The sequence below is a fragment of the Sorex fumeus genome, unplaced genomic scaffold (assembly GCF_029834395.1).
Source record: "Sorex fumeus unplaced genomic scaffold, SorFum_2.1 ptg000037l, whole genome shotgun sequence".
In the NCBI taxonomy this organism is placed as follows: Eukaryota; Metazoa; Chordata; class Mammalia; order Eulipotyphla; family Soricidae; genus Sorex; species Sorex fumeus.
In genome coordinates, this window is record NW_026606094.1 from 32,342,510 (window position 1) to 32,365,554 (window position 23,045).

The following is a 23,045-nucleotide window of genomic DNA, read 5'->3' on the forward strand; positions in this document are numbered from 1 at the left end:
GTCAGTCAAAGATAAGGTTGTCTGCTAGATGACAGGTAAAGTCAGACAGTGATGAGATGTTGTAATAATCCAAGAATGTGCAAAAACAGGGTTAAATATACTGACATCTCCCCCCAAGCATATGATCATCTAATCTTTGATAAGGGGGCAAGAAAAGTGAAGTGAAGCAAGGAAAGCCTCTTTAACAAATTGTGCTGGCAAAACTTGATGGCTACATGCAAACAAGTGGGCTCAGATCTCTGCCTAATGCCATGTACAGAAGTAATATCAAAGTGGATTAAAGACTTCAACATCAGACCGGAATCCATAAGGTACATTGAAGAAAAAGTTGGCAAAACACTCCATGCAATTGAAGCTAATGGTATCTTCAAAGATGTCACGCCACTGACCAAGCAAGTGAAAATAGAGATAGACAAATGGGACTATCTTAAATTAAGAAGTTTCTGCACTTCAAAAGAAACAGTAACCAAAATACAAAGACAGGGAAAGGATATTCGCCAAATACACATCCGACAAGGGGTTGATATCAAGGATATACAAAGTACTGGTTGAACTCCACAAGAAGAAAACATCCAATCCCATCAAAAAATGGGCCTATGAAATGAACAGAAACTTCCTCAAAGATGAAATCCAAATGGCTAAAAAGTACATGAGAAAATGCTCCACATCATTAATCATCAGGGAGATGCAGATCAAAACCACAATGAGATATCATTTCACACCTCAGAGACTGGCCCACATCCACAAGAACAAAAGCAACCGGTGCTGGCATAGATGTGGTGAGAAAGGGACCGACCTTTACTGCTGGTAGGAATGCCAACTGGTTCAGCCCTTTTGGAAAACAGTATGGACGATTCTCAAAAAATTAGAAGTTGAGCTCCCATTTGACCCAGCAATACCACTCCTGGAAATATATCCCAGAGAGGCAAAAAAGTATAATCGAAGTGACATCTGCACTTGTTTGTTCATTGCAGCACTCTTTACAATAGACAGAATCTGGAAAAAACCTGAGTGCCTGAGAACAGATGACTGGTTAAAGAACTTTGGTACATTTACACAATAGAGTACTATGTAGCTGTTAGAAAAGATGAAGTCATGAAATTTACATACAAGTGGTACTACATGGAAAGTATCATGTTAAGTGAAATGAGTCAGAAAGAGAGGGACAGACATAGAAAAATTGCATTCATCTGGGGAACATAAAGTAACACAATAGGAGACTAACATCCAAGAATGCTTAGATTAGTACCCGGAATTTTGCTCCATGGCTTGGAGGCCAGCCACACCCGCTAGGGGGAAAAGGCAGCTCAGATAGAGAAGGGGGCACCAAATAAAGGGTGTTGGGAGGATCCTCCCAGGATGGGAGAAGCATGCTGAAAGTAGACTATAGACCAAACATGATTGCCACTCAATGCTTCTTTTGCAAACCACAACATCCATAAGGAGAGAGAGAACAAAGGGGAATGCCCTGCCACAGAGGCAGGGTGGGATGGGGACGTGGGTGGGGGAGGGATACTGGGATCCATGGTGGTGGGAAATGGGCACTGGTGGAGGGATGGGTATTTGATCACTGTATAACTGAAACCCAAGAACAAAATTTGTAAATCTGCAACTGTAACTCAAGGTGTCTCACTAATAAAAATTTAAAAAAAATATTAACAGTTGATTTTAACTTTTATTTGTTTTTGACATTTTATTTGTTTAAGTTATTATTTTTTATGATATTTTACTTGTTTTTCTGAGTCAAACACTGGAAGAAATGGTAGTGGATATAAGAGAAGAGACACAGTTAGGAAATGACACAGCAACAATCCTAGAGTCTTTGAACTGCTAAAATTTAAATGCTATCAGGAAGCTCTAAATTAGTACGATGTAACAATGGAAGAGTAATGGGACATATTAAAGCTTATTATTCTATATGTAATTGGTATATATCCAAAAATATTTTTTGAGAACCAGTAAATAGCTTGTTGAAAGGCAAATGAAAAGGTGTTGGATAATGTCTCAGAAACACAAATCAATAATTGATTAACCTGGCTTGCTTTCAAATTACTTTTAAAAACATGGAGTGTCTTATAGTAGTACTAACACAGGTATTTGCAATAATGACAGCTTCTAAGAATCACAAAATACATGTGAGCTGAGAACAAGAAGGATAATTATTGCAAAATGCCACTTTCCACATAACTTAGCAATCATTTTGTGAAAGAATGTTTTATTCTAAACTAAATAACATAAAAAATACATCAGATGTTTGTAAAATTGTATCCTATATTTAAATTCTAATTTAAATACTATAGATATATTATGGTGTCATGGGAAGATGCTTTGGATACCAAGGAAAACATATAAAGGTTAAAATTAATAACCTTTTTCATACTTAAATTGCCTCTTCAGATGTTGATGTTATTTAAAGAGATTAATGAAAATTCTTCTTTAAAACATATCTTTTGAAGTGTGACTAAAGCAGTTCATACTTTAGCAAAGTGATTAAAATTTATTTCATGCTGGTTTTTCAAAGGAGATTATTTCTTTGGACAGGCTTTCCAACCAAGCCTTGATGTACATAGTGGGCAATTTGTACATGGGAAAATGATTCTATTGAATCCTGTACTCTGAAAAATGTTATGCTATTGTTGGCTTGTACAGTGACTGCATAGTCTTCAATGGAGTGTCAGACAGATTGCAGACGTCTGGGGCAGGAGTTTATTTAATCAATTGATCACAGGCATGTGGTTGTAATGACAAGCTCAATGCAGCCAACTGTACTTTTTCAAGAAGCATAGATTTACTTTTTCTTTAAGAATCTTAATATTTCATGTCTTTCTAAACCACTTGAAATGTTTCAATTCAGTATTAAGCTATAATTATTGATTTACTTTTAAAGACTTTTTATTCACCAAAAGACAGATTAGTACAAACTTTAATTCTGGAATAAATATATTTAATAATAAAAGAATAAAGACAAAATCTTTGTTAAATTATAGCAATCTCATAAAAGATTAATCTTTCTCAACAATACATGACAATAGTTATACTTAAACTTGTCTATAATTTTTAATCCCTAAAATTGTTTTAAGACATGAATTAAGAACTAGATTCACTAGATTTGTTATACAATAAAACCAAATTACAATAATTTGTTTTGAAAAGTATTTGTATTATATGAAGCAACTTGTTTGACTAGAAAAATAAGAGAAACTTTTTGTCTAACACAGTGTTCTTAGTTAATAACTGTAAAATAAGATAACATATATTCAAATATCATAGATGAAGGTCCAGGAAGCTAATACTGAACTATGTCTTAACCATGTTTTGAAAAATATTTAGAAATGCTTTTCTTTATGTAAACACAAATCAAATTTTGCAGTTCTTGAGCCAAGTTAAATAATCTAGTAAAAACTGATGATGACCTAAAAAGAAAGATTATATAGTTTTACTTAGTCACCTAGCATCCTATCATCTAAATATCATAACACTTAACACATTTGAAAGATGAATGAGAAAATACTTAGCTTGAATATAAGAAAGCAGTTTTACACTATAATATTCCTTTGACATGGAGCAAATATTATGAATGCCTAATTATGCTTTTTTCTCCATTATCGTTATTCTACTCCAAGATACAGATAAAAATACATTATTAGTAAATAATATAAATGAATACATAACTTATTATTTACACTAACAAAATACTGTTATTTATGTTTATATGTCACTTATTCAATAATATACACATATTGAGTTGAGGGGAAAACACTATACTTTAACTAGAATATAGGAACCAAATGTATTACCCTTAATTTTAAAGGGCTTGGAGTATTTTAAAGCTTATTGACATTTCTAAATTTCTAACTCTTAGACATAGTTATAAGAACTGCTTTACACACTAAAATTAAGAATGAAAAAATGTTACACTTACCTCTGATCTCCTCCCTCTGTTCAAATAAGTACAGACTGGGCTGAAAGCACCACTCCCACAAACATACAAATGAGTGCGGTTGAAAGTCTGAATCACACGAACAAAGTTCCCACAGCCATGCTAAAAGATTAGGTAAATATTCAGTTAGTAAGTTTTACTGTTTCTAAGTATGAACTTATACTTTGCTACAATTTTCCTTTCAGTTCACTTTGTTTCTTATGATTCTAGCTAATGAGAACAACATGGTTTACTCCACTGATTTGTTTCAGGAGGAAGGTGTCTTTGGTCATGAGTAAAATAGTTTTCTCATATTTCAACATTTTATATACTATTAAGTTGTAATGTTCTAAAACATGTTCTTAAGAAAGAAATTGTAAGTTACAGATTGCTTTCTCAATTTTTCTCAAAACAATATACATGTACACACATGTTATATAAAGATGTTTTCAAAGAAACTGTGCTTATACAAGCAGACATGTTATTACAAGCAATGTCAAACTTATTCCTTTATAGTTAGTGAGAAAAAAATTGTGCAAGATGCCAGCACTATTACTTTCTATGAAACATACAGTAGTCATCTCCTTATCGTCGACACCAATTGTTAAAACAGAAGTTGACAAAATAATGATTTGGCTTGGGGTCACACCTGATGGTGTGAGGGGATAATCCTGGGGCAGGGCTCAGGGGTCCTTCCTGGCATAGTACTTGGGGAACCAGGCAGGCTGAGCATTGAATAAAGACTCCTACACTCAAAATATTCGCTCTGACTCTTTGAGCCATTTATGCAGCCTCTAAAGGTTGTATATTTAACTTAAAGGTAAAGGTAAAGGTAAAGGCCCTCCCGTTGATCGTCGATTTGCTCGAGCGGGCCCAGTAACGTCTCCATTGGAGACTTTGTTGTTACTGTGTCTGGCATATCAAATACTCTTGGTAGCTTGCCGGGCTCTCCGAGAGGGGCGGAGGAATCGAACTCGGCTCGGCCATGTTGGCCGCTTGTAAGGCGAATGCCCTACCCGCTGTGCTATCGCTCCAGCCCTATATTTAACTTATTATTAATCAAAATTGTGTCATATCTTTTTTCTATTACTTGCTAACAAACATATATTTCTATATACATAATTCTATACAGCAATTTCTATTATAAAATTTTATTATCAAGTGATCAATTATTAACTCTGTATTAAATAAATTATCCCTTAAATATCAAACTATATCCTTTCATTTTAAGACATGGCATTTTTGTTAAATATATAATGTCATTCGCTTTTGAAACCTATTTACTGGAGCATGTGAAAGCTGATTATACAAATGCAGATGATAGTATGTTTTTCGGGAGAAAAACTATTGAGTGCAGCATGCATATAATATGTCTATGATATTGGAGCAATGTGGATTAATTTTTCATAACTCACTTTGCTCTAAGTTCTATACATAATTTTCCCTTAAGACATGAATTCAATAGTTTGATTAATAATAGATTATGCTTGATTAGTCTTCGTTATTAAAGTCTACCATCATGAATTATACTAATATTAGTAAAAATGAGAAAAATTAATAGGTTTTCATATTTCAAACAGGTCATACTTTCACATGCCTCTATCTCTATAACAGAGATATAAGTGTATTTATTGCTAACATTTTGAGAATGTATTATGTGCTAGATGTATATATAAACCATTATACATAATGTTATTTTAACTATTTGCCAGAAAGTTTGATTTTTTACCTTTAATGTGAGCTACATTTATTGAGCATAACATATGCTATTTAGACAGTTAGCAGTTATTCTATTTTTTTTAAACAATTCAACTCTTTTTAGAAAATAAGACTGAGAGCTTTCTTAGTTCACCTGATAGGTTATAGCATGGGAAATGAGTAGAGCAAATATTTGCTTTTGTTGGGCAACCATACCTGGCAGTACTCAGGGCTTAGTCCTGATTCTGAGCTTTATTCTGTGGGTAGAAGAGTAAACTAGGCTTTTATTATAATTTTTTGGGGGGTACAGTGTTGGTCAGACACAAGTGTTGCTTAGGGTTTACTTCTGGCCCTGAGATTAGGGATCACTCCTGGCGTCTTGGCCATTGATGGGGTTATGTAAGCATTACACCCAACAACTATGTAGGCGTTACACCCACCAACTGCCCCTGGCTGCCGTGTAATCCCATCAATCCCCAAGACCCAGAGACTATAAAACACGACTCCCGGAAGAGAACAGAGTAGTCTCCTGACGCCGCGCCTGGCTGTCCTCACTGGGGCCCCTTGGAAGAGGGTGAGTTGAGTTTCCCTTCCCACCCCGAACAGAGCCCTGGAAGCTGAAGACCTCTGGTTCCAGCCACAGCCATGCTTAAGACCACTCTCCATATATTCGGACGAGCCTCACACATGAAGGAACCAGCAGAGGAACCTAGGTGTGGGGACCCGGGGCGTAGATCTCTAAACCTGCTCAGATTGGGACTGGGCCTCCTCCATCCAGATTCCCCATCTTCCAGTATGTAGGCATTACACCCACCAACTGCCTCCCTGGCACCCCCGTATAATCCCATCAAGAACATCAAAGTAAAGAAAACCAATTGAGTTGACAAGAGTAATGTATGAGGTTCTTTCCATTTCCACTGCGCTGCCTTAGTTATTGTCCAGATTACTCTGTCCAGACCATTCTAATCTAATCAACTTGCTCTACGTATGCACTGTAGAAGATGCTAGCAACACTGGAATGAATCGATTCAATTCCTGCTTTTAGAGAAAGGAAGGCATAATAAATACATCATCAGGTTGCACTAGGTGCTGCAATCAGGATATATATGTATATAAATATGTATACACACAAGTACATATATATGTCTATATGTATATAATTGCTAACAAAGGTAAGAGAAGAGAAAGAATTGTGCTGCCCAGGGTGAAAAGGTCAGAGAAAGGTGTCATTTGAGCCGGACTAAAGAGTAAGCTAGAGATACCGACAAGTAAAAGCACATAGAAAGAACATTCCAGGAGAAAGCAGAATATGAATTTTAAAATGGAGGCATGACTGTGCAGGATTTCCTTGGGAAACAATGCCTGGAGGGAAGAGAAGTTTATTGTGTGATGAAACTAGAAAAGTAATTAAAGTTACTGTCCTCCTGACCTCAGCTTCAGATGAGCAACAGAGAGTAGATTTAAACATGAACTCATAGTGAGATAAACTGAGTTCAAACTGGCTTTACTTTTTACAAGTTGTTTCTATTTGAGACATTTATTTAGCCTTCCTCTGTGCTTCAACTTTTGTATCTGTATAAGGTGATGATAATATTTACTGTAATAACATACTCATAATAAAAATTGGAAGGTTAAAAAACCCATCACAAATTCTGGAGAGTCTTTCATGCCTGTGTTCAATTCTAATTTATCACTACAAACCCTGAAAAGCAGTCATGTCATTTGTTCCATGCATAGGTTAGTATAGTCCTGCCCATTGTAAGCATCCGATAAATGTTCCAAGAATGAGATTTCTGCCAAAGTCAATACCATTTATGCCTTCCTTTAGTGGTTTAATTGTATTTCAAAGTAATTTTATTGTACAATACTAAAGAAAAGTTGGACTGCTATCATACATAATAGAACACTGTTTTATTTACGCACACATGTATGCCATTTAATAAAATGCCAGAAAAATCTAACTAAAATTCGTGTTACTATGTTTGAGCAGTATGGTTTATTTCAGAGTAATACAATATTTTATTTGTGTACGTGTACATCCTTTTCTAAGCGCTCTGAAAATAACAAACCAGTAAAATAGGAACTATGAGTAGGTCTATTATAAAGCATAGGAAACAAAGCACAGCGTAGGTAAGTCTCCAAGGTCAAGAGCTGATAATAGACTTTGTTCTGTTACTTTCAACATTTCTTTCTAGGCCTTCTAAGATTTCCGTACTGAAGATACATGTTATATGATTTAAAAACAAATGTTTTCAAAATTATGTCTTAGACATAGATGAATGAAGCTTGAAATGATTGACTTTTCATGAACTTTACTATGCAAAGAGGGTGAAAAAAATCTTCTTGGCCTATATTTATTTATGGCGGAAAATAAATCAAATATTCTTTTATATCTGTTTTTAAGGAAAGTATTTTCTAGTAGTTTAGGGTAATCTCATAACAAATACATGGACTCTGATAACCTATAGTATCAGAGTTCAGAAATGTGTGCCTGTAATGCATTATGTCAATAAATGCCGTCCTGCTGACTTTTTTCAGTGAACTCTTACAGCACTTCCCCTATGTCCTATCTTACTGGTCATGTTTGACAGTAAGTGCTAACGCTGAAGTTCAATTTATTTAGATAAGAATAAAATTTTAAAATAAATTGAGCATATAAGAATGTGAAAATGTAAGGAATATCGAATATTCCTCATGTATATTCTTACATATTCCTCATGTAAGAATATGAAGAATTAGGGGCTGGAGCGATAGCACAGCTGGTAGGGTGTTTGCCTTGCATGCGGATGACCTGGGTTCAATTCCCTGCATCCCATATGGTCCCCCAAGCACCGCCTGGAGTAATTCCTGAGTGCAGAACCAGGAGTAACCCATGAGCATTGCTGGGTGTGACCCCAAAAAACGCTAGAACAACAACAACAACAACAACAACAAAAAGACTATAAGGAATTAAAGAAATGGGAGGTAAGGTATATGATCTTAATTGAAGCAGATAATTTTCTATATTTATTCCAAGAAATTATTTTCTTTATAAACAACTCATTAGAGTATGTTACCTAAATCAAATTTTAAATCACTTTACGTAATTTTCTAGCAATATCTGTATCTCTTTGATAAACTTAACTTTTTTCACAAGAAAAATATGTTTAAGTAAGGGTTGTTTGGTTTGGTTTTGCTTTTTTCAAAATAGTTACAGTGCTATAATAATAGAAATCCATACAACACTATGAATTGTCACCTTATGTTTTGCTAGTATATGATTAATAAATTTTAAAGCAAGAAATTTGAGCAAAATTTACTTTTAAAATATTTGAATAAAAAATTCACTACAAAAATGATTAATCAAAAGTCATTAATAAACTAATCAGCCAAGACACCCAACTGTCAAACTTGAACAATTACTTGGAACAGATTCCATGTTTGCTTGCTTCCACTTTATTTTTTTCCAGAGATTTTCTGAATTTTATGAAAATGTCTAGGTATAGAGCTGGATATTGGAAATAATGGCTTTTACTATACAGCATATCCCATTTGTGAGTAATGACTTATAGCTAAATATGCATTGAAGTAAGTACCAGAGTCTATCTGGCTGACACACTGGGGAAGGCAGCCAGCTTAGTCTGGTGGGGAGAGAAAGCTTTCCAAGAAAACTGCACCATCATCCAATGAGATGAGTAGATGCTTCCTAGGTTAAAAGGATGAGACAATGTTCAAACAAGAGGGAAGTCATATGTGTTGTCAAAAGCTGAAGGAACAAAACGATACAGTATAATTGAAATTTTAAAAAGAAAAGGGAGAAGGATAGGAAAGATCAAATATGATTGCCAGTCAATATATCCAATCTTCCTTAAATATTACAGTCACATATATCAGGTCTTTATCTTTTGTATGTATCCTTAGTGTTTACCATATTCTTCCTGGAGAGTGATATGTTTTATCTACAAAGGGTACAGATAGAGTCGTAATGCACTGAGTCAGACAGTGTTTTCTACTTGGTAGTAGTGCAGTTTCGGTGAGTTCCAAGCTCTTAACTGATTCTCTTTTGTTATCATAAAAATGTGGATAATCACGAGTGACTTTGATCTGAAAACTAAAATAAAGTACTTGGAATAGTCATGAAACATCATATTATGTGCTGTTATTGTTTAATAATTATTGTAAACATTAACATATGCCATGCCATCTATATATCATATATCTCTCAAAAATAAGGGCTATAACTTATTTACCTCTTGTTCTTCACAAATGACATGTGAGAATTATGACTTTGAATTCCCATTTTATAATTAAAATATAGGTATTTATGCAAACAAATCTAAGACTGTCTTAAAAGCTTGATTATTTAAAAAGTATAAAAGGAATGCATGTTCTGTAGAACTTCAAAGACATTTTTTCTCTTAAGTAAATAAGAGATGCATGAATTTGAGTAGCCTTATTATTTCTCAGTATCCAACAATATTGGCTGTGCTACTAGAATAGACACCTTCATCAGTTTTTTATATATATTTATGGGCTGGATAACAAAATTTAAAGCTCTCAATGAATGATATTACAGCATGAAAAATTTGAAAGCTAGGTAAATTTAAACATGCAGCAAAGGTTTCATATGACTTTAAATTAGAAGAAAGCAGTAGAACATTTCTACTTTGCTGAAGGGAGAAAGAAAATAAATTTGCTGAGATCTTCAGAATATGAAACACTGATCTCTAGAAAGAATGTACAAAGGTATCCAAATACTACATATTCTGGCAATTGTATTAAAACAAATGGAGAAAAAAACCTTTCTGAACAAAGGACAATTTAAGTCTGATAATCACAACCATAGAATGTAATTATGGCAAAGGACAAGACATGACCAGGTAATAGTTTAATGGATACATGATTATGGAAACAACTTCAGAGAACAAGAAAGGTCTAATCCACAGCACACTTCAATCGTCTGGAACAACTAAAATTCTAGAAAACAACCAATTCTGTGTAAACCAGTTACAATTTATTCTTTATTAGAATTACTTCCATATTTTTCTAGATCCCCTCCCCCTTTAAACTAGGATACAGGGGATGGAAAGATAGAACAGGGTTAAGGCTTGTGCTCGGCTGATGTGTGTTTGATCTCCTGAACTTATAAAGAACACAAGGAGTGATCCTTGAGTACAGAAACAGGAGAAAGCCCTGTCAGGTGTGGTCCCCAAATAAACAAACAAAATACAAAAATTAAGAATAAACTTGGATCCAGAATATCTGTCAGCAAATACACTTTTGCCAGCTTCTACTTTCTTTTCGTAAATTCCTTGTACACGGTGGACTATGAAGTTAAAAGTATAAAATCCAGATGGCGGAGTGATAGCACAGCAAGTAGGGCCTTTACCTTACACACAGTCAACCTGGATTTGATCCCCGGCACCCCATACAGTTCCCCAAGCACCACCAGAAATAATTTCTGATTGCAATGCCAAGAGTATATTCTGAGCATCACCAGGGGTGGTCCCCCAAAGCCCCTTGCCCCTTCCTCCCCACCCTACCCCACCCCACCCCACCCAAATACGATCCAGAATTGAATCATCCCAAAGATTTCTCTCTTCAAGAGCACACTCCAGTGACAGCTAAACATTTACACTGGAGTTTTCCTTAGCCCTGTCTTGATTTTAAACCTTCTCAGAACATTATATCTGAACTGAAAAATGTAATGTTTTACATTTCTATTTTTATACATATTAAGAAATGTGATGTAAAAATAAAATGTTTATACTGCCATCTCTCATAAATCTTTTCCTATTTTGAATCTATTTGATGAATCTCTGAAACTCTCATTGTGCTTAAATATATAGCCTTCATTCCCACAATCAGCATTCCTTAGCTCTACACTTAACACAGTAATTAGGCAACATTGTTTACACTAAATCACGGTTATTGTTTCTTATGACCTCAGACCTGCCTGTGCGTATATGTGTGTCTGTTTACCAGTTTTAATAACCAATCAACAAATTTGAATCTCATACCTCTGTTTACATATATTTTCACGTGTATTTTATTAATGCTGAATTTTCTAATAAGATCATAAAATTGAGGAGCCAGAGAAGTGTCTACTTTGGCACAAAATACTCCTCTAACAATTAATACTATACTATGTCAGAAACTTAACGAGTTACCAGTTAATGATTATTGACTGAGTTATTTAAAGTCTGAATAAATAGATTTCCTTATCATATTATTTTTGTAAGCGTAGGTGATTTAGATCCTTGTTTCCAATATGTTATTTTTTATGGTTTGAGACAAGAAGGTGAACAAACATTTATGCTTAATTATTAACATTAAGTGGCTCTTGTTAATTAAAAAAACACTCTATACATTTCTTTTATAATGTTCAAGAAGAACCTGATGTATCAGATTTAGTACATTGCTTTTTAAAATAAGTGTAGATGTATCTATTGTTAAATAAGTGCAGATGTATTTATATGTGGACTTGCCCATATATATCATGTAAAATATATAATACATTATATAACATATAATATACATACAATTATATAAACATATATATAATTTTATATATAAGGAAGTCTATAGGCAAATACATATGCATACATATAGACAAGTATATATGTATATTTAAAGAAATGCAATTTGTACAAGTGCTGCACATTGAACACGTATTATTATTTATAACTGCCTTGGTAGTTTGTCTCTGTGGTCATCTTTAATTAACACAGATACCATTCAGCACTACTGATTTATGCCTCAGGAATGCACTGCCTAACCACTACCCTTTGCAGAGAATCGCTGGAAAAGCCCACATGGTATCTGGGAGCTGCTCCAGACACTTGCATTATCATTATTTCAGCAGCCTGCTGAGAATTCTGCAGGTTGGATCCACTTGGAACAGGGATTATTACTGAAATCCATCATGAAATGTGTCAGGAAAGGTACAATAACAAAAACAAGGCAGGACATTTTTACCCAGTCAGGAATTCCTAAACCACAGTGATTGAGAGTTCCAATCTCTTCTCATTTACATTTTTACCATGTGTTCAGGAGAAGATTTAAAACAGCAACATCCTTTGTTTCACTTCTGGCTGCACTCAAGGTGCATGGATTCAAAGATCAAATATTTAAGTCTTAGAGTTTTGTAGGACTCACTGTGGGATCTTTGCCAGCCATTTTGCACTCTTCAACTTTGATTGTAGATGCTGGCCAGAAAACCTGCTCAGAAAGGAAAAAAAAATGGTTGAATAATATCACTTGTATGTATGAAAGCTCAATATTATTTATTTACTTAAAGCTAATATCTATATTTAAGGTATATTTATATTGATATTTCAAATTCTATTTTTTATTTTATGAATTCAGGCCAATAAAGATTTTAATACTTCATTCAAACAATTATGCTTTATTTCTTCCATTAACTTTTCCATTGACAGATCTCAATAATGTGTTCATTTACTATTGAGGTAATATTAAAAGAGTATTTATTAATGTATACAATATAATGTTAATTTTCCTCCTTTGACTTGTAGACTTTAAATGAATACTTATATAACAATGAATTCACATATATTGCTTTCAATTTAACATTAATTTTGGTTAACATTGCAGACTAGTAGATTTATTTTAAATTAGTTCAGCGGTTCTTCAACAGCTATGTGATTTGGAAAATCTAAGTCTTCCACTGTAAAATATTGTGACAGCATTCTAAATTATTATAGTGTTGAGTCAGGTCTATGGGGCTGCTTTTTTTCCCCAAATGTCAGCCTGCTTCCCACTGGTAAAAAATTATTTCAGAAATTTTCCTGCTATAATAAATATTATTATTACTCTCTACTTATTTACTCCAGTGAAGGTCTACTAGTTTCCTGGTTGTAAAATGAAAAGTCACTATACATCTGTTCAAACAACAATACATTTAATAACAAACAAACAGTACATTTAATCTTTTCAAGAATTTATAGGAATAAATATGGAAAACAATGTAGAAAATGCTTTTATTTGATATTTTTCATGGTATCTTGCATGAATTTCTTTTTTCTTTTAATTTTATTATTATTATTTTTATTTTGGGGCCTTATCCAGCTGTCTTCAGGGCTTACTAATGGCTCTTTGAGCAGGTATCAATCAATTCTGACAGGGTGTGGGGGACCATATATGATGTAAGGGATCAAATCCAGGCTGTCTGCATAAAAGATAAGTGCCCTACATGCTGTACTTTCTCTCCAGCCCTCTTTTTTCCATTTTTATATGTGTATACATAGGAAATATTCTCTTTCAAAATTCAGATTTTGTTTGTCAAAAATATAAAACTAGACAGGAAAATGAAATTGATTATATTTCAACCCAACTATTTAGTGAAATATGGTCAGTACTTAATATTGTTCTAATAAAATACATGATATTGCATTATGTTTCAAATTTTGTAAGACAAAGCCACCAAGGAGATCAAAACTGTCTCATAAAACTTACACTCAGAGGTTCTTGACTTATATTGTTAATATTCAAGGAAAGAATGTGATCTTTACTGCCCACATATATCCGGTCCTGATCTTCATCCATTAATAATATCCTGTAGTCTAAAGGATGGTGGGATAGGCTGAAGTATTCAGAGGTCTTGGTTTCTCGGAGCTCTGAAATAATTAACAACACAAGAAAAAAAAAGAGTAACTCAGTTATGTTATTCTATTATTTTAACAAAAAATCTTTTTTAAAAAAAATTTTTATTAGTGAAATACCATGAGGTACAGTTTTAGACTCACAAATTTTGGGGTTTCAGTTATACAATGATCAAGTACCCATCCCTCCACCAGTGCCCATTTTCCACCACCACGGGTCCAAGTATCCCTCCCACCCCCCATTCTCCCCAGCCCACCCTGACTCTGTGGCAGGGCATTCCCTTTTGTTCTCTTTCTCCTTTTGGGTGTTGTTGTTTGCAAAAGAGGCATTGAGTGGCAATCATGTTTGGTCTATAGTCTACTTTCAGCATGCTTCTCCCATCCTGGGAGGATCCTCCCAACACCCTTTATCATTAACAAAAAAGTCTTACATGAACAATGACCCCCAAATTCAAGATACATTTGTTGTTACAACATTAAATTATTTTAAAAAGTGACTTGTTAGTGGCCGCTTCAATCCACTGTACTCACAATGAATTAAGACATAATGTAATAAAAAAAAGTTAAGGTTTGTGATAATATTTCTAGGCTGAAAAATTACATTTTGAAATAATTCAATTCAGTTTAAAACTTGTTCCAATAAATCAACCAAAATATATGTATAACAAATGAGCAGACTGAACAAATGCCTAACACAATGAAAGTATGACTGTCTCCCTTCCATTTCTTAATATTTTATGGTTGTTGAGAGCTGAAGAGATAGTAGAGAGAGTAGGACAGTTGCCTTGCACATGGCTGACCTGGGTTTGATCTCAAGCAACACTAATAGTCTCCTCAGCCTTCTCAGGAATGATTCCCTGAGCACAGAGCCAGGAGTAAGCCCTGAGCACAGCTGAATGTGACGTGACCCAAAAAACATAACCATAATATTTTATTGCTAGGCTCTATCATTTTTGGATTATTTTCTGATATATATCATTTATATATGATATATATATACACATATATATATATATATATTTATATATATGCACTGTAGCACTGTCCTCCTGTTGTTCATAGATTTGTTCGTGTGGGCCCAGTAACATCTCCATTGTGAGACTTGTTGTTACTGTTTTTGGCATATCGAATATGTTACAGGTAGCTTGCCAGGCTTTGCCATGCAGTCGAGATACTCTCGGTAGCTTGCCAGACTCTCTGAGAGGAGTGGAGGAATCGAAACTGGATCGGCTGGGTCGGCAGCATGCAAGGCAAACGCCCTACCTGCTGTGCTATTGCTACAGCCCATATATATATATATATATATATATATATATATATATATATATATGCCCTACCCACTGTACTATCGCTCCATCACACACACACACACACACACACACACACACACACTTCTTCTGCAATGTAATTCTAATTAGTTGGGTGTATTTTTATTTCCTGTGAAATACTTGAAAAAAATGTTTTATTCAGAAGATAATGTTTATGGTACTATGGTTATTTAGGAAGGGAAAAACATAAATTTTCAGCTGTTCTGAATTCTTTTTTTTTTTTTTTTTTTTTTGGTGGGGCATACTGGGCAGCATACCCAGTGGTGCTCAGGGCTGACACCTGGCTCTGCAATCAGGGATCACTTCTGGCGGGCTCAAAGAATCACATGTGGTGCTAGGGATTGAACCCAGGTCTGTCACTGTCACTGTCACTGTCCTTCCGTTGTTCATCAATTTGCTCAAGCGGGCCAAGTAACGTCTCCATTGAGACTTGTTACTATTTTTGGCATATCGAATATGTCACGCATAGCTTGCCAGGCTTTGCCATGAGGGCGAGATACTCTTGGTAGCTTTCTGGGGGCTCTTTGAGAGGGGCAGAGGAACCAAACCTGGGTCAGCCGCGTGCAAGGCAAATGCCCTACCCGCTGTGCTAGCCTTTAGCAAAGCAAGTACCCTACCTATTGTACCTCAGGACCCAAAACTTTTATTTTTAATGGCTCATAAATTCTATTTTGTTAAATTATAATCTTAACAGAATGACAAACTCTAGAAAGAAATCTTCTTCCTAGGAATTAGTTTAAATAACTTGAAACTCCATCATGGTCATTTGACTTAATTACACCACAGCCAAGTATGAGTCCTGGGTGTCATGTGCTGGCATTCACAAATTAATGATGAACTATTTGTAATATTTCTGATCACAGCATCACAATTGAATTTCTAGAAAATCGAATAGGACTACAGTTTGGCTCCAAGCAAAACTAAGAATTATTACAGGCTGCCATATACTAAGAATACTTGTATGAGGAAAGGGAAGTCACAAATCCAACTTGTTTGCAGGCTTATTTGTTTTTGCTCACCAATTCATAAAGTCGTTCAAAATACCTTCAACATAATTTTGTGCCCATCTATCCAATGATTTAAATTTCATAAAAGTTGCACATTATTTTGAAGCCAATCTGTGATGCTAAACTTCCTGCAATTATTTTTTTTGATAGCAATCAGCATCAGTTTATTATAATAATCTTTTAACATAGTGGAAGATGAAGAATGTACCTCAAGATAGAAGCAGTCATAAGCAACAAACCTATAGTCAACATTCTGTTCAACAGAGAAAAACTGAAAGCCTTCCCTCTGAGATAAGCTATTTAGTCTTTATCTGTCTTTATATTCTCAATAATAAAATGATTAGCAATAGTAATTATACAGAGCACACCCATGTAAATTAACTGAATATTTGTAAATATTTTAAAATATTTGGTCCCATCAACGGCCAAGACGCAGAGACTATAAAACCCAGCTCCTGGAGGAGAACAGCGCAGAGTCTCCTGCCCCCGTGCCTGGCTGTCCTCACCAGGGCCCCTTGGAGGGAGGAGGGTTGAGTTTCTCTCCCACCCGCCCCCGCCCCAAGCAGAGCCCCAGCAGCTGAAGACCTCCGGAGCCAGCCACAGCCATGCTGGGGCCACTCACCACACATCCGGACGGAACTCATGCATGAGAGAACTGGCAGAGGAACCCAGACATGCGGGTCCCGGGGCTGAGGTCTCCAAGCCTACTCGGATTGGGACTGGGCCTTCTCCACCCAGTCTCCCCATCTTCCAGTAGGTAGGCGTCACACCCACCAGCTGCCGACAGCGCCAGATTGGTCCCATCAACAGCCAAGACACAGAGACTACAAAATCCAGCTCCCGGAAGCATCTTATTATCTTTCCTTTGGAGAACCTGGCAGGCTACAAAAAATATCCTGCTCGAATGGCAGAGTCTGGCAAACTTCCCATGTTGTACTCAATATGCCAAATACCAGTAACAATGATGGGTCTCATCCTCCTAATCCTGAAAGAGCATTGAAATGGCTCTTTTAAAATCTCAGGGCCTGCTCGAGACAATCGACGAAAAACAGGATGATTGTGATTGTGATTTTAAAATAGAGAAAACAAATATGTTCTAATAGGTTTTTTTTTTTACTTTTTTAAATTCATTTTTTTTCTTGAATCACTGTGGGAAAAGTTACAAAGCTTTCAGGTTTAAGTCTCAGTCATGCAAATATCAAACACATTTCCCTTTACCAATACTTATTTTTCACCACGAAGAACCCCAATAAACCCCCTCTCCCAGCCCCCCCCCCCATTGCCTGTGAGGCAGATGAATTCTAGTTAACACTCTATCTACTTTCACTAGATTCACTGCTTAGACAAAAGATGCACCGTTATTATTTAGTGTTTACACCCCCAAATCAGACATGCAGAAAAGGTATTGTGAAATAATTTGTTTTCTACAGCTGGTCACAAGAATCAAAAAGATTTTGGATTTCTGGTATTTTACTTATTAACCAAGTATTTCTGCTGAGAGTCAGATAGTTATGAGATTGGTTTCTGTGCTCTGGAGCCATGGCAGTGCCGGAGAGCCACTCGTGGGGGGCAACTTGTGACCTCGGTAGGGTGTGAAGGATGAGCCAGGAACAACCCCCTTCCCATGAGGTTTCAGTCGCCCCCATCACGACCAGCTCATACCTGGCTTTCCACAAAGCTCCCAAGCAGCTGGCATCTTTCTTTCCAGAGGGAAAAAGGCAGAAGGGACCAACACCCTTTCCCCTCCGGGCAGGCACGGTGGCGTGGATTAAGGCATAGTCCATTCACTTTTCTACTGCAAGCTTCTGGGCTCTGCATTAAGTCCTTGTGCTTCTGGAGCCATGGCCGTGCTGGAGAGCCGCTCGTGGGGAGCAACTCGTGACCTCGGTAGGGCATAAAGGACGAGCCGGAAACGCCCCCCTTCCCATGAGGTTTCAGTCGCCCCCGATGAACAACCGGAGGACAGTGCTACAGTGCTACATTAAGATTGAATCACTACTTATAAGAAAGACATAGCACTGTATAGCACTGTCTTCCCACTGTTTATAGATTTGCTCGAGTGGGCCCAGTAATGTCTCCGTTGTGAGAACTGTGTTTGGCATATCGAAAACATCATGGGTAGCTTGCCAGGCTTTGCCGTGTGGGCGAGATACTCTCGGTAGCCTGCTGGGCTCTCTGAGAGGGGCAGAGGAGTCAAACCCGGGTCGGCCAGGCCTACTGCATGCAAGGCAAACATCCTACCCACTGTGCTATGGCTACAGCCCAAGAAAGACATAAAAATACATCGACATTTAAATAAAATATTATTTTCATACTTTATGCCTTTTTTAACTTAAGGAACTGAAATTCTAAATTTATTAACACATGATATTAAAACATAGAATCTGATACATGCTGTAGCACTGTAGCACTGTCCTTCTCCCTTTGTTCATCAATTTGTTTGAGCAGGCCCAGTAACGCCTCCATTGTGAGACTTGTTACTGTGTTTGGCATATCAAAAATGTCACGGGGAGCTTTCCAGGCTTTGCCGTGCGGGCGAGATACTCTCGGTAGCTTGCCAGGCACCTCAAGAGCCTGAAAGTAGTTGAGAGGTCGCAAGGTCAACCCAAAAAGCAAAAAAGAAAAAAAAAAGTGAGGATTAGAGGATAGGCATTTGCCTTTTATGAAGCCAATCCAGGTTTCATCCCTGGCATCCCATATGGTCCACCGAGGACAAACAGGAGTAAGTCCTGAGCACAAAGCCAGGAGTAACCAGAGCATCACTGGTGTCACCCCGTCACCCCGAAACAAAACAAAAAACAGGAAATGAGGATTTTCTTGTGCTGACCATGGGGTTGGCCTGGGGCAGAGAGATAGCTCAGCTGTTTCAGGACTTGCCTTCCATGTGGCCAAACCAGGTTTAATCCCAGCACCGCATATGGTCTCCCAGGCATTGCCAGGAAGAATCCCTGAGAGCAGAAACACCCTGAGCTGGGTGTGGCTTTATTATCTGATACATAATGGAAGAGAAATATAGAAAGAAAACAGAGACTCCAAGAAATGTCATCTAAAAGTTGGTAAGGACATAGACTATATTTATTTGGCTTAAAATTATGGGTATTTTATAAATCTTTGCTGTTCATCCCCAGGAGAAAAGAAAGGATGCATATTTATATACACAGTGTATAATATATATTAAAATACAGTACATCGTGGGCTGCAAAGCAGACATTCAACCACTACCTTTGGAATAAATAATTTTCCAATGAAATATACATAGTTTCTTGCTTCATTTATGGACTTGGGGGCTGTATCTGTGGTTGCTCAAGGGCTATATCTGACTCTGTACTCAGAAGTGTCCCCAAACAATGCTTAGGAACTATATGTGGTATCGGGGATTAAGTCAGTCACATGCAATACAAGTCACTTAATTCCTGTAGCATCTCTCTTGTCCTACTGTTGTGTGATATAAATGAGGCCATGTGACAGATCTAGAAATTGAGGAATACAATAAAATGTGCAGTGGGTATTCAAAGATTTTTTTGTGTTTTTTTTGTAAGGTCTTAAAATTTGACACAAAATAAAAGAGGTCATTTCTATCTCTGCCTTTGGTGAAATGTGTTCATAATAGGTGTAGTTGACAAGACTATTATCTGAGAATGACAAACATCCCAAAACAAAAGTTCTTTTAGAAATCATTGAGTTGTGTATCTGATCCTGGAACAGGTCTAACACTGGACACTTTAGATATATGGGATAAAAACAAACACTTTGTACTCTTTCAAGCATCTTGAATTGAGGTTTGCACTCCCAATTGAATGGAAATAATAGAAATGAATACAGTCTGAAAATGTCTTTCAAAAATTCATAACCTGTATCTAATACCTTTCTACTCTGATTTGTTTAGTTTGGATATTTCTTATTTTCTAAAAATCCCTTCTTTTACCCTTTCAACTTCTCTTTCTAATATACATTGCAATAAAAACAACCATGTGGTCTTACCTGGCAAAATAAACTCAACCAAATTTACCTTGCAAATAACAAATAATGGTGAATTTCCATTTAATGCCTCCATTAGAATATAATTTTTTGCATTAATTCAAATATAAGAGATAGCAATAACTTCATTAACTTAAGACCTCTCTGCTCCAAGAATTTTATCTATCTTTCTGAGCTATGAAGCTACCTTCAAGTTCAATGACAGCTGGCATCTGTTAAACTACGAAGATTTAATTTAGAAGTTCCTTTTTAAAAACCGAGAAATAAATGTTGCTATTTTATCAAAACGCTGTTTAGAATTTCTGTTAGTAGACATAGTTGAAGTTTGTAGCTTGGAAAGAAGAAAAGTCAAACTAGCAAAAAGAAAAATGCTAAAAAATATTTTAAGAAGAGATGAGCTCAAAACAGTGAAGATTTCTATATATGAAAAGAATGACTGAAGAATGCATCATTTTGGTCTAATGTAAACCCAAGTTAAGTCAACAAATGATTCTATAATTTGGCCTCAATTTAAGACAATAACTGATTTAAAGATTTCTATACGACTCGATTGAAAAAAATCACAATTATTCGTCTTCCATCTAAACAGTCAGAGTATCCCTGTCCTATATTTCTTTAAATCTTAAAAGTGCTGTTTTTTTACAGTTAATTGTGCTATTTCTTAAGACTTGCTTGACTGATTTAAAAAGAACTTTGACTAAGAGTATATGGTACTAGAAAATGCAGTGGACCCTCAAAGAGTAGTGTAGGTCTCCTTCTCTCTGAGATTATCTTGGAAGCAGCATTGAAAAAAAAGTAAGTGCATGCCTCTATCCTGAAATGCACATTAATATAAATTTATATTATGGAAAATTATTGTAATACCCTCCACCCAATGTTCCTGAGGGAAAATTTGCAGCATAGTAGGTTTACCTGAAATGCAAGTACTCACATAAACCTCTTTTTGTAATGGAAGCTATTGAGAATCTTGAAATTTAACCAACACTAGCAGACAGGTTTTCCAAAACATAAGCCCTGGCAATAAGCTTATGGGTCTACCTGAATATAACCAATATATTGCAATAGCCTTTAAACACAATTAAGTATATAGTAACAGATTGTCTGTTAACTCTACATACCTAACAACATTAAGAACTAACCTTTCTTCTGTTAAGCCAATTGGTGATCTCAACATTTCTAAATAGAATACATCATTAAGAAGTTATCCATGTGTTAAAAAATGTGAGCTTGGTGGAGGAGAATAAAGAGTATAGGCTTCTCTTTTATAAATAATACATATGTTTCAGCACTTAATAATAGTATATTATTCTGAGTAGAGGTAAACTCATTTGCTCAGAATATTGCATTTTTTTTATTTTTAGAGGCTTCAGCACCCCTTCATGATGAAAACCCTAGCCAAAATGGGTATAGAGGGAACTTTCCTCAACATAGTTAAAGCCATCTACCACAAGCCTACAGCAAGTATCATCCTCAATGGGGAAAAACTGAGAGCCTTCCCTTTAAGATCAGGGACGAGACAAGGATGCCCAAACTCTGACACTGCTATTCAATATAGTACTGGAAGTACTTGCAATAGCTATTAAGCAAGAAAAAGATATTAAGGGCATTCAGGTAGGAAAGGAAGAAATCAAACTCTAACTATTTGCAGATAATATGATACTATACTTAGAGAACCCAATAAGCTCCACCAAAAAACTCTTAGAAACAATAGACTTGTATAGTAAAGTTGCAGGCTATAAAATCAATACCCAAAAGTACATGGCTTTCCTATATGCAAACAGTGAGAGAGAGGAAAGCTACATGAAAAAAACAATCCTGTTCACAATTGTGCCCCAGAAAATCAAGTACCTAGGAATCAGCTTAACTAGGGAAGTAAAGGACCTGTACAAAGAAAACTATAAATCGCTACTTCAGGAAATAAAAGAGGACATGAGGAAATGGAAAGATATAACCTGCTCAGGGGTCGGGAGACTTAACATTGTCAAAATGGCAATACTACCAAAAGCATTGTATAAATTCAATGCAATTTCTATAATGATACCCATGACATTCTTCAAAGAAATGGAGCAAACACTCCTGAAATTTATATGGAACAATAAGCCCCCACGAATAGCTAAAGCAATTCTTGGGAAAAAAAAATGGGAGGAATCAACCTCCCTAACTTTAAACTCTACTACAAGGCAGTAATAATTAAAACAGCATGGTACTGGAACAAAGGCAGAACTGCAGACCAATGGAACAGGGTTGAATACACTGACATCTCCCCTCAATCATATGATCATCTAATCTTTGATAAAGGTGCAAGAAATGTGAAGTGGAGTAAGGAAAGCCTCTTTAACAAATTGTGCTGGTATCACTGGATGGCTACATGCAAAAAAGATGGGCTCAGAACTCTGCCTAACACCATGTACAAAAGTAAGATCAAAATGGATTAAATACATCAACATCAGACCAGAAACCATAAGGTACATTGAAGACAAAGTTGGCAAAACCCTCCATGACATTGAGGCTAATG

General features: G+C 36.0%; 1 protein-coding gene across 1 annotated transcript in view; it reads right to left on the reverse strand.

Annotated features, from left to right (window-relative positions):
- Window positions 1-23,045, reverse strand: part of SEMA3C (semaphorin 3C) — a 177,225-nt gene that overhangs the window by 68,661 nt on the left and 85,519 nt on the right. The window contains exons 2-4 of the mRNA XM_056118107.1: window positions 14,072-14,232; window positions 12,755-12,817; window positions 3,923-4,042 (exon numbers count right to left, since the gene is read on the reverse strand). Of these exons, the coding sequence (XP_055974082.1) occupies window positions 3,923-4,042; window positions 12,755-12,817; window positions 14,072-14,232 (344 nt within the window). The remainder of the gene's footprint in view (window positions 1-3,922; window positions 4,043-12,754; window positions 12,818-14,071; window positions 14,233-23,045) is intronic.